The sequence below is a fragment of the Myotis davidii genome, unplaced genomic scaffold (assembly GCF_000327345.1).
Source record: "Myotis davidii unplaced genomic scaffold, ASM32734v1 scaffold993, whole genome shotgun sequence".
In the NCBI taxonomy this organism is placed as follows: domain Eukaryota; kingdom Metazoa; phylum Chordata; class Mammalia; order Chiroptera; family Vespertilionidae; genus Myotis; species Myotis davidii.
The window spans coordinates 1242158-1252975 of record NW_006285483.1 but is presented as its reverse complement, the minus strand read 5'-3'; the positions used below and the strand labels follow the sequence as shown (position 1 = coordinate 1252975).

Here is a 10818-nt window from a genome sequence, read left to right as displayed (position 1 = left end):
GGGGGGGTCCCGCAGCCCGGCCTGCCCCCTCTCACAGTCTGGGAGCCCTCAGGGGTGGGAGGGGACCCAGCAATCAGGGGAAGGCGACACCCATCACACCTCTGCTGCTGCTACTGCTGGCAGCACAAGCCTCAGCCAGCCCTGGTTACCTGAGCCTCGGGCAGTAAAATATATTAAAAAAAAAAAATAAAAAAAAATAAAAAAAAATCATATGGTCTAGAATTGTATTATAGACCATCATCCATAGGAAATAATGGTGATGAGGTTAGATTCTGAGAGAATCTAGGAGTAGCTTTCAGTGCCTGCTGCCATTGGGTCAGAGGGAAGTTAAGGGGACAAGAGTAGTGACATGATTTGATTAAAAGCTGTAAAGGACAGAGCTTTTTAGTTTTTTGTTTCTTTTTTTTAAAATATATTTTATTGATTTTTTTCCAGAGAAGAAGGGAGAGGGATAGAGAGTTAGAAACATCGATGAGAGAGAAACATCGATCAGCTGCCTCCTGCACACCCCCTACCGGGGATATGCCCACAACCAAGGTACATGCCCTCGATCGGAATCGAACCTGGGACTCTTCAGTCCCCAGGCAGACGCTCTATCTAGTGAGCTTAACCGGCGAGGGCTATTTTATTGATTTTTTACAGAGAGAAAGCAAGAGGGATAGAGAGTTAGAAACATTGATGAGAGAGAAACATCAATTCAGCTGCCTCCTGCACACTCCCTACTAGGGATGTGCCCACAACCAAGGTATATGCCCTTGACCGGAATCGAACCTGGAACCCTTCAGTCCGCAGGCCAACGCTCTATCCACTGAGCCAAACCAGTTAAGGCCCAGTGTTTATTTTTAAATTGCCAGTGCGCGTCATATGTACTGGCCGGTTGATTGGTCGGATGGTCGGACGGGTGTACGGTTGGTCACTTAGTCTTTTATATGTATACTTAGAGGCCTGTTGCACGGAAAGATTCATGCAATAGGCCTTCCCTTCCCCTGGCTGCCAGCACCGGTTTTCCTCCGGCACCCGGGACCCAGGCCTTCGCTCCGGCTGGAGCCACCTTCAAGCCTTCGCTCTGCCGCTTCACATCTATGTATGCAAATTATCCGCCATCTTTGTTGGCGGTTAATTTGCATATCTTGCTGATTAGCCAATGGGAGGCGTAGCAAAGGTACGGTCAATTACCATGTTTGTCTATTATTAGATAGGACTAGAGGTCCAGTGCACGAATTTGTGCATAGGTGGGGTCCCTTGGGGTGGCCTGTGGAGATCAGGCCCCAGCTTGTACCCCCAGCCTTGCAGCCCCGCAGCCCCACCTAGCACCCCGCCTTGGCCTGGTGCTGCCCCCTCACCTGCTCCACCATCCCGCCTTTGGGGCTATTGATCAGGGCAGGGTCCCCCCACCCAGCTGCCTCAGCACCTGGGAGCCAGGTGGCAGCCTCGCTCCTTGCCGCCACTGCTGGTTGCCATCTGCGGGGTGATCAGCAAAGCAGTCGGGCCCCTGCTCGCACCCGCTTTGGCCTGACGTCACCTGCTCACCTGCTTTATTATCCCACCGTGATTCCACTCTCATTGGGGCCCATCGAGGCTGGCAGCGCCTCCACTGCCGCTCACTGCCAGCACTGCATTGCCGATGCCTGTCATGTTCTGCGCCGTCCCCTGGTGGTCAGCGCACGTCATAGTGAGCAGTCAAATTCCTGGTTGAACGACTACCCAAGAAGACAATTTGCATATTAGGCTTTTATTATATAGGATAGATTGTAATTTTTTGTGTGATTTTGGTAGGGAACAGTAATAAACAAATGCTCAACCTGTCACTTTCAACTGGCAATCCTATTTACTTCTTAGTTACTGCTGTTAGGCTTCTGCATTTACAACTTCACTGAAACTAAACTTAGAAGACTCACTAGTGACCTCCTAATGGCAGCATTTGGCTTTTTACTCATTACTGAAACTACTCCCTGTGTTTTATGATATACTCTCACTATTCTCCTTTTGACCTTTCCCTTTCAGGTGCTTTTTATTTTGAAATAATTTTAGACAGAAGAATTGGCAAAAATAGCACAAGGAGTTCCTTTGTATCCTTCACTCAGCTTCTCCTAATATTAACATTACTGAAAGAAATTAAAGAGCTAAAAACAGGGTGGGGCAAAAGTAGGTTTATAGTTGTGAGTATGCGAAACAGTTTATTCTTGAATTATTCTTGATTAACTAGAGGCCAGTGCACGAAATTCATTCATGGGGGGGGGTGTCCCTCAGCCCAGCCTGCACCCTCTCCAATACGGGACACTTCAGAGGATGTCCGACTGCCGGTTTAAGACCGATCCTCGCAGTTGTGCCTGGTCACCTCTAACTGCCCTCCCCTGCCAGCCTGGTTGCCCCTAACTGCCTCTGCCTTGGTCCCTGCCACGGCTTTGTCCAGGAGGACGTCCAGATGGATGTCCAGAAGATGTCTAATTAGCATAGTACCCTTTTATTAGTATAGATTATTGTATAATTTTCTATATGAACAACTCTAAACCTACTTTTGTCCCACCCTGTAAATGTAGAGACAGTCTCTGTTCAGGGATTGTAAAACTCAATATTGTCAAGATAGCAATTTTCCCTAAATTGAGCTATAAATTCACAATTCATTTCAAAATCAGCCAGCTTTTTTCTTCTTTCTAGAATTTGATAAGCTGATCCTAAAATTTACATGGAAATCCAGGGAACCTAGAATAGACAAAATAATTTTAGAAAAGGAGAGCAAAGTTGGAAGAGTTATACTCCCTGATTGCAAAATCTGCTATAAAGTCATAGCTATGAAGACTGTGTGGCATTGCTGCAGGATAGGCATATACATCAGTGGATCAGAATTTAGTGTCCACAACTAAACTTTTATCTGTGTGGTCAGTTGATTTTCAAAAGAGGTATATCCTTGATTCAAGATTTCTCTGCTTGGAAAAGCCCCAGTATAAAACAGTTTCTCACAGTGTGTGCTGCAGTATAACTCAGTCTGCATTGCAATCAAGCCAGCCATTGCATCACTGTCTGCTGGATAAACTGCTACGTCATCCTTGGTGCTTGGCATGTTACAATGCTGGGATCATTGTGGGCTTCTAGTTGGATTTTGTGCCAGGTATGTGTCTACCTTGGACACTTTGTTTATGGTACATTAAAATGGGATGGTTTGAATTTGGAGAAATTGATGAATTTTGCTTTTTATTTCCTGTGTTAGAAGAATTGTGAGCAGCATCCATAAAAGATTAAAAGCTCTAGCTTTGTTTTTGGATCTGGGTGTGCTGTGTTAGTGTTTAGTTGTTTTAGAAAGATCCCTTTGGTGAGAGAACCCAGGAACTCTATTACTGAGTGTGCTTCTTTGGTATATTTTTCTGATACAATTGAGTGCAAAATAGCCTGCTTTATTCTATACTTAATGCTTATTTGGTTTTTGAATGTTCAGGATATATAATAAAGCAGAAAGTGATTCTCTTTTGAGAACTGCCTACATCTGGAGACACTCAGATGTGTGTGTAAAATTGAGTTCCTTCTACATCTGTTGTCACTATAATTGTTTTAAACAAAGGTGTCAGTGCTCTATTTTGAGATATATTATTCTGAAGAGACATAGAAATAGGAAGAAGTAAACAACTAACTTTATCAGAGATTGGCATAGTATAGAAGGAATGATACAAAGTGGTACAGACCTGAACACAACCCAAGACATCCATTTTCTGTTAGGGCGAATGGTCATGTTGAGTGGCCTGAGTGAGTCTTTTCAATATGGGGTCACCTGAATGTCTGAAGATTGAGGTTTGTCTTAATCACTTTATCTTCAGTTTTATTGTTCATCTTCTATCTGTACACCAGGTCATTTGTGTGCTTCTGTTTTGAGTGTTGTTTTTTTCTGGAACGTTGATAGGTTCTCAGCATAGTTGGCATCAGATTATTAACTATTTCTACCCAGCATTTTGGTGGGAATGTTTCCGAGGTGCATAAATCAGGTTAGATATGACTCTGGTGAATTATACCATTCCGGAGGACTTGCCTCAGGAAGTTGTGATTCTGTAGATTCTGTTAGAGTGTTACCTCCATTACAAGGCAGCAATGTCATGAGCATCTACCTAATTAAAAGCTAAAATAGGACTATATTACTGTAACATTCAGCCACTATTTATTTATTTGTGATATGTCCATCTGTGGCAAATTTGCTTTCATAGCAATAGATGTGTCCAGTAGCCTTTCTAGGCAGGGTTTTTCTTAAACCAGCTAAACTCTGTGTTTAAAATATTTGTTTGGGCTCCTTTTTCCTTGCAAGGACTTTATCCACATCTCTATATCTCATTTGTACAGCTTCATTCTTATTTTCAAGTTTTAGTGAATAACATCTTATTGTTTTTAAAAGTGTGTGTGTGTGTGTGTGTGTGTGTGTGTGTCACTATTCTGGCCTGAAAATTAAAATTGTGGTTTCCACTTTAAACAGAATTCCCTACTAGTGGTTAAACAGAATTCCCTACTAGTGGCAGGTTTTGTCCTTTGTACTTGGTTGTGTTTTTGTTGTTGTTGGTTTTTTTTTGTTTTTTGTTTTTTTTTACCGCTTGACCTGCTTTTCCCCTTTTTGCAGTTTGATAATCAGTATTATTTGTTTTGATTGGATCTCAGAAATTACTTACCTAGGCTCTGCTGTCTTCCTCCCTCTGGATTTCGTGACCCCATTATTTTCTTGGCTTATTTGTCCTTGTAAACTTTTTCTTCTCTTTTGCCCTGGCCTTCCCTGTCATGTGCTCCTGGCAGCCAGGAGAGGCTGTGGAGCTTTTCTCTGGTGACTGGCAGAAGAAAGTGACCGTTGTTGAAACATGTTTGCTGCGGCTAATGCAGAGTTGCTAAGATATTTTCTAGTTACACAAACTTTTATGTTTCTTCCCCTATTCTCAATCCTTTTGGGAAGCCAGCTAATTCTAGGTGTGAGCCAAATTGTAGGGAGGAAATAAAAAGGAGGAAAGGTAGGGAAATATGGAAATTGGGGACAAAGTGGACAAAAGGACTGTAGTTTGAGGCTATCAGGAATACTCTAGTTTGACTGAAGCAGGGCCAAGAAGTAGGCAGAAGGTACAGTATCTCTTGTCCTCCTGGGTTTTAAGCACCTGCAACAGGAGGACGAGCTGTGGCTTGTGTTTACAAGGCTGGCATCTGAAGAGACAGCTTCCATTCCTTTGCTGTCATGATATGGAGGTTCTGCAGAGGAAAATAAGGAGATGAGATATTATGTGCTTCAAAGGTAAGTTATAGGATGCTGTATTTAGGCACTATATACCTTTAAAAAACAGTAAGGTGTTGCAGTTAAGCCCTGAAATTGATGGGAAATTTGCTTTGATTATTTTTTTGTATATCTCGAAGAAACTGTGTGTTTTTTTAAAAAAGGAAATGAATAAAAGCTCATATTTTATTCTGGATTTTTCAACCTGTATTTTACATTCAGAATTGAAACAAAGTACCTGAGCCCATGTGTGATAATTGTAGTTATGCTGTAAACAGGCACTCCTGTGCAGATCTTGCTGTGCTGTTATTTTGGATCTCCCTCAGTCTGTGCCAAATTTGATCACTATACTTGGCTGGTTTTTCAAGAGTAAAAGACTCTTCAACTGTTCTGAAGACGGATATCGATTCTGTGTAGTGTGTCACATCCCTGTTGAAGGTAGTGTTAAAGAAAACTTTTTTAGAATGTGTCTGTGGCACCAAGGAAAGGTATCTGCTGCAGTTGCCCTGGCAGGTGACAGTGGGCAACCAGACTGGATTGTTCAGGCTCACTTACCTGGGATCTTTTTCTTTCTGCTGTTAGAACTCAGGCTGAGGAGGAAATGAGTCAGGCCTTCTTAGCCTTCTTCAGGCTTCTTGCAGGTCTGTTCTCTTCAGCAGAGTTGGCTTAAAAGGCTTGAATGATTTGCTTGATAACACTATTTAAGGGTCCCTCTATTACCTTCTTTGCTTGTTTTTGCAAATCAAAATCTTGAGAGGATTATTTTGGAAAAAATAGTACATGAAAATTAAACTGGATTTTGGCAAAAGCAGAAAACATAAAAAAAACTGACGTGGGCCCTAGCTGGCTTGGCTCAGTGGATAGAGTGTCAGCCTGCGGACTGAAGGGTCCCAGGTTCGATTCCGGCCAAGGGCACGTGCCTGGGTTGCGGGCTTGGTCCCCATTGGGGGGCACGCAGGAAGCAACCAATCAATGATTCTCTCTCATCATTGATGTTTCTAACTCTCTCTCCTCCCTTCCTCTCTGAAATCAATAAAAGTATATTAAAAAAAAACTGAGTTGGTAAAATTAGTCTTTAGAACAGTCATCATTTTCTTTTCTTTTTCATTTGACATCATTTCCCAAAGGGGGGAAGACCAAGAAAATTTCTACCGGGAGTCAAATAAAAAAAACAACTCATTTTATTTTTTTAATTTTTATTTTTTATTGATTTCAGAGAGGAAGGGAGAGGGAGGGAGAGATAGAAGCATCAATGGTGAGAGTGAATCATTGATCGGCTGCCTCCTGCACACCCGCTACTGGGGATCGAGCCTGCAACCTGGGCATGTGCTCTTGACTGGAATTGAACCTGGGACCCTTGATAGGCCCATGCTCTATCCACTGAGCCAACCTGGCCAGGGCAACAACTCATTTTATATATAACAACATTTATATGTATAACATTGTTTTGTTTTATATATGTAAAATAAGCAAATATGTACATATATAAAGAAACCAAAGCCATATATATATTATATATACGGGTAAGTTTTATTTTGTTTTTCTGTGGTTAAATACAAAAGTGTGATCTGTCCATTTCTTCCAAGATGCATACTTCCTAGAACAGTCTGTCTTCCAATTTGAACAATCTAGGGAATGCCCTTCTCTTCTGTGTTGGATTCTATGTTTCTTGCATTCCTTGTCTTCCTTTTTCTTGGGTTACTCATTTATTTACAAGACAACATTCTATAATAGTGTCCCACAAAAAAGTAGATGAGAGGTGAAGATTATGAGATTCATTTTATTTCTAAACTATTGATTAAATCTTATAACCAATTCCTTTCCCACTTTTTTATCAATATAGACTTTGCTTCCCTTTTTGTGTTATACTCAAGCAGCTCCTTATTAGTTCTAGGTTTATATCTTCTCTATTTCTTCACTCCTTCCCTAAATAAGTGAAAGTTGACCTTTGAGGAGTGTGCGTGTGTTTAACTTTAGGTGTATAGAATTATATAATCATTGATTCATGACATATTATTCCATGTGTGGCCCTCTATTATTTATTTATTTGGTTAGCTGTTTGTTTGTTTTTAATAATGTAGGAAGGATTTGAAACCCACCACATTCTTTTGTTTAATTTTTAAAAGAAAGGCGGGTCCTTGGCCATCACCTACATTTAATTATATAATCTCTCCTCAACCCTTCTCCCTGCCTCCCCTACCCAGATAATCAATTTTCTTAATCACATGTCTTTTATCTTTCTGTTTATATTGTCTTATTGTATCTATACATATTTCTGAAGAGTATGTGTATTTTAGTTGTTTTTAGCTTTATGATCTGTTTTTAATTTTATAATCTGTATGTAGTCAACTGTATATATTTGGACTTCTTGTGTGTTAATCATATATCAAGACACTTGACTAAGGTCTATGCTGGTAATGGCTGGAAAACCTGCCGCTCCTGGTACTGCTAAGAGAATGCATCAGTGGACATCCCAGGAATGTCAACTATTCTATTGCAGAATATTGTTTTCTATGTAAATTACCATATTCTAAAATAATGACAGTTCCTTCTTTTCAATTTTAATGCCTCTATTTTTTTTCATTTTACTGTACTTGTTAGGAAATCTAACATAGTTTTTTACATTTATGGGTTTTCTAAAATTAAGCCATCTTTGCATACCTGGGACAAACTCAAGCTGGTTATGGAGGAACATATTTTTTTTACTAATATTTGCCCATCCTTGCACTAATACCCTACTATTATATTTTGTTTAGGAATTTTGCATTTGTAGTCAGGAATAAAATGAACCTAGACTTTTATCTTCATGTAACATCTTTGTCTTGGTTTGGTATCAGTATTATTGTAGCTGGAGAGTTTTACATCTTTTTCTTTTGTCTGGAAGTTTGGTAGACTACTGCCCTTGAAAATTAGATGGAACTTGTCTTTGAAAATCATCTGGACCTGGTATTTTCTTTGTTGGGCAATTTTAATCATACTCTTTTATTTTGAAAAGTTAAATTACTACAATGTCAAGGTTGGAGTATGGGAGAAAGGAAGGAAAAATAGGAATAGAAGAAAATATCTGTCTATTAAACAGTGTATAAAGGACCTTATTTATATCTATTATCTCATTTAATCCTCAAAACACCCATTCAGAGGGTCTATCAATGTCCAGTCAAGGAAAGAGAAACTGCATTAGGTATTATAATAAAGACGACATTCATTAATGAGAATTGGTTACTTGGGTATTAGAAGAATAAAAGAACGAAAAAGGGATACTGAAGTAACCCAGAGTTAATACCTATAGAAAGCAGGTACCACCCATAGACCTGGGAGGTCATAAAGGAAGAATTAGGAGCTTGGAGGAGGGCCCTTGGGGGCTGGTGCTTAGACGACTAAAAGTAAGCTTTGAGTAGCTGGTGCTCAGATCCCTGAGGAGAAGACCTGGCCTGACGGGTGATTGATAGGCCCAGGCAGCGTACCCCAGAGGATGAGTAAGTATGGCAAGGCAGTATTGACTATCAGGAACCACAACCTCCTGCTCCTGGTACCTCTAAGAGTATACATCAAGGCTTTCCCAGGAATGTCAAAAGATGCTAGAAGCTAGAGTTTACTTTCTGTTACTATGGAGCAATGCTGGTAATAGCTGGAAAACACAAAAGAAGTCTCTTTTTTATCCCTCTGTCTTCCCATTGGCAGAATTGAACAATTTTGCAGAGGCTTAGCCCTATTTTCACAGAGCAGAGCACAAAAGAGTGGACTTGGAGCTGAGGGACAATAGGTAAATAACTGGAACTGTAAATACTATGCATATTTTATAAAGAGAAAACTGAAGCTGAGCAAGGTTAAATTATTTGCTAAAACTCATTGGAGCTATTAAGCGGACAGATCTGGAATTTAAAACCAGGTCTGTGCAGTTTCAACAACTATATTTTATCTAATCTAAAACACCATTAATTGTTACAGGCACCACTGAGGAGATAAATACTGTCAACTAAATAAATCATACAATTGGTTGTAAGATACATATCAATTTCAGAGATTTTTTTTTTAAAAGAGGAACATCTTAAAATCAATGAAATATGGAATGTTATGCTGCCTTGTAAAGAATTTGATTTTGAAACATATATGGGTACACCAGTAAAACATTTAGTAGGCAATTAAAAATATGGAGGTAAAGCTCATAAGAAAGATGGAGGGTAGAGATACAGAGGTCAAGGTCATCTGTATGCCAGAATCATGATCCAGAAACAGCCTTGCTAATTGTATTTTTAGTTTTAACAGTTGAGTCTGCTATTTCTACCATTTCATTTCATTCCAACCATTGCCTATCTCTATGTGATGGCACTGTTGGTAAACCTTAATATTATTTTTTTATTATTCAGGAACAGTTATTTTTTGCTTAGATTTCCACAAGCAAAGACCATTTTTTCCTCCATTTAAAAAATATGTGGTCTCCCAGTATGCAGTCTTCACAAGGGTATAGTTGGAGGTACTGTTGTAAGAAGTGAAAAGCAGGTCTCCATGGGAGATAGATGGTGTGTGAAGAAATCCTATTGACAGACGTTCATGGCTTCTTTATTTTTATAGGCCCAGCATGTCTGGCTTGCATCTAGTAAAGCAAGGTCGAGACCGAAAGAAAATAGACTCACAGCGAGATTTCACTGTAGCTTCTCCGGCAGAATTTGTTACTCGCTTTGGAGGGAATAAAGTGATTGAGAAGGTAAGTTGTAACCTGCTAACGTACTTTTCCAAAGTATATGAGATTTAATGCCTAGATTTGTTGTCTAGATTTGCTCAAAACTGATAATTTAGACTTTCAGAGACCTTGTCTCTTCACGTGAAGTTATCCTTTCTACCTCCCTAGCATCCTATTAAATAATTTTCTGTAATATGTATTAACCACTGATAATTTAGTCACAGCTAATACGATGTGGAAGCAGTGCTCATCAAGTTCTTTTTAAAAGATCTTGTGATTTTACAGGGTTGGGCTGCACTGATCTGAGAGGCTAGGAGAAATCAGTTAACTTGTGGGGTGGTGGTGAGGAGATAATGTCATAGCATTGGATTTGGAGCTAGGGAAGTAGAGACTTTCAGAAGAGAAAGTTTAAACAGTTTGATACACTGACTGAATGGCTTCCACCACGTATTGGAGATGTTTAGAGGGGACACACCACGTGAAATACTTAGAGATTACATGTATTTTTAAATATTAACTTTGTGTCACTTTTATCTAAATCATGTCAGAGCTGAGAGAATGATTTGGTTGGAATAGTTTATAGTGATTAAATGATTAAAGGATGGGGACCTACATTCCCACTCCTAAAACTATTGCTTCAGCGGTGTCCTTCTGTTAGTCTTCCAATAAAGATAGATTATATGTCTCCTAGACTGTGTTATCCTTGGAGGCATGATTGCAAGACGGGTAATGAAAGGTTTGTTACAGAGAAGTCTCAGGATCCTTGATTCTTCTCTTTTTCTTGTGACCATTCTGAGGCAGGCTCTATAGTTCTAAGGCATTTGGGGTTCGGCATTTTGGAGAGAGGTGGTGGTTGGTTCCAGGTTCTTTTTTTTTTTTTTTAAATGCTGTTTATTTTTAGCTCATTTTT

General features: G+C 39.8%; 1 protein-coding gene across 1 annotated transcript in view; it reads left to right on the top strand.

Annotated features, from left to right (window-relative positions):
* Positions 1-10818, top strand: part of ACACA (acetyl-CoA carboxylase alpha) — a 229022-nt gene that overhangs the window by 34871 nt on the left and 183333 nt on the right. The window contains exon 4 of the mRNA XM_015559072.1: positions 9800-9932. Within this exon, the coding sequence (XP_015414558.1) occupies positions 9800-9932 (133 nt within the window). The remainder of the gene's footprint in view (positions 1-9799; positions 9933-10818) is intronic.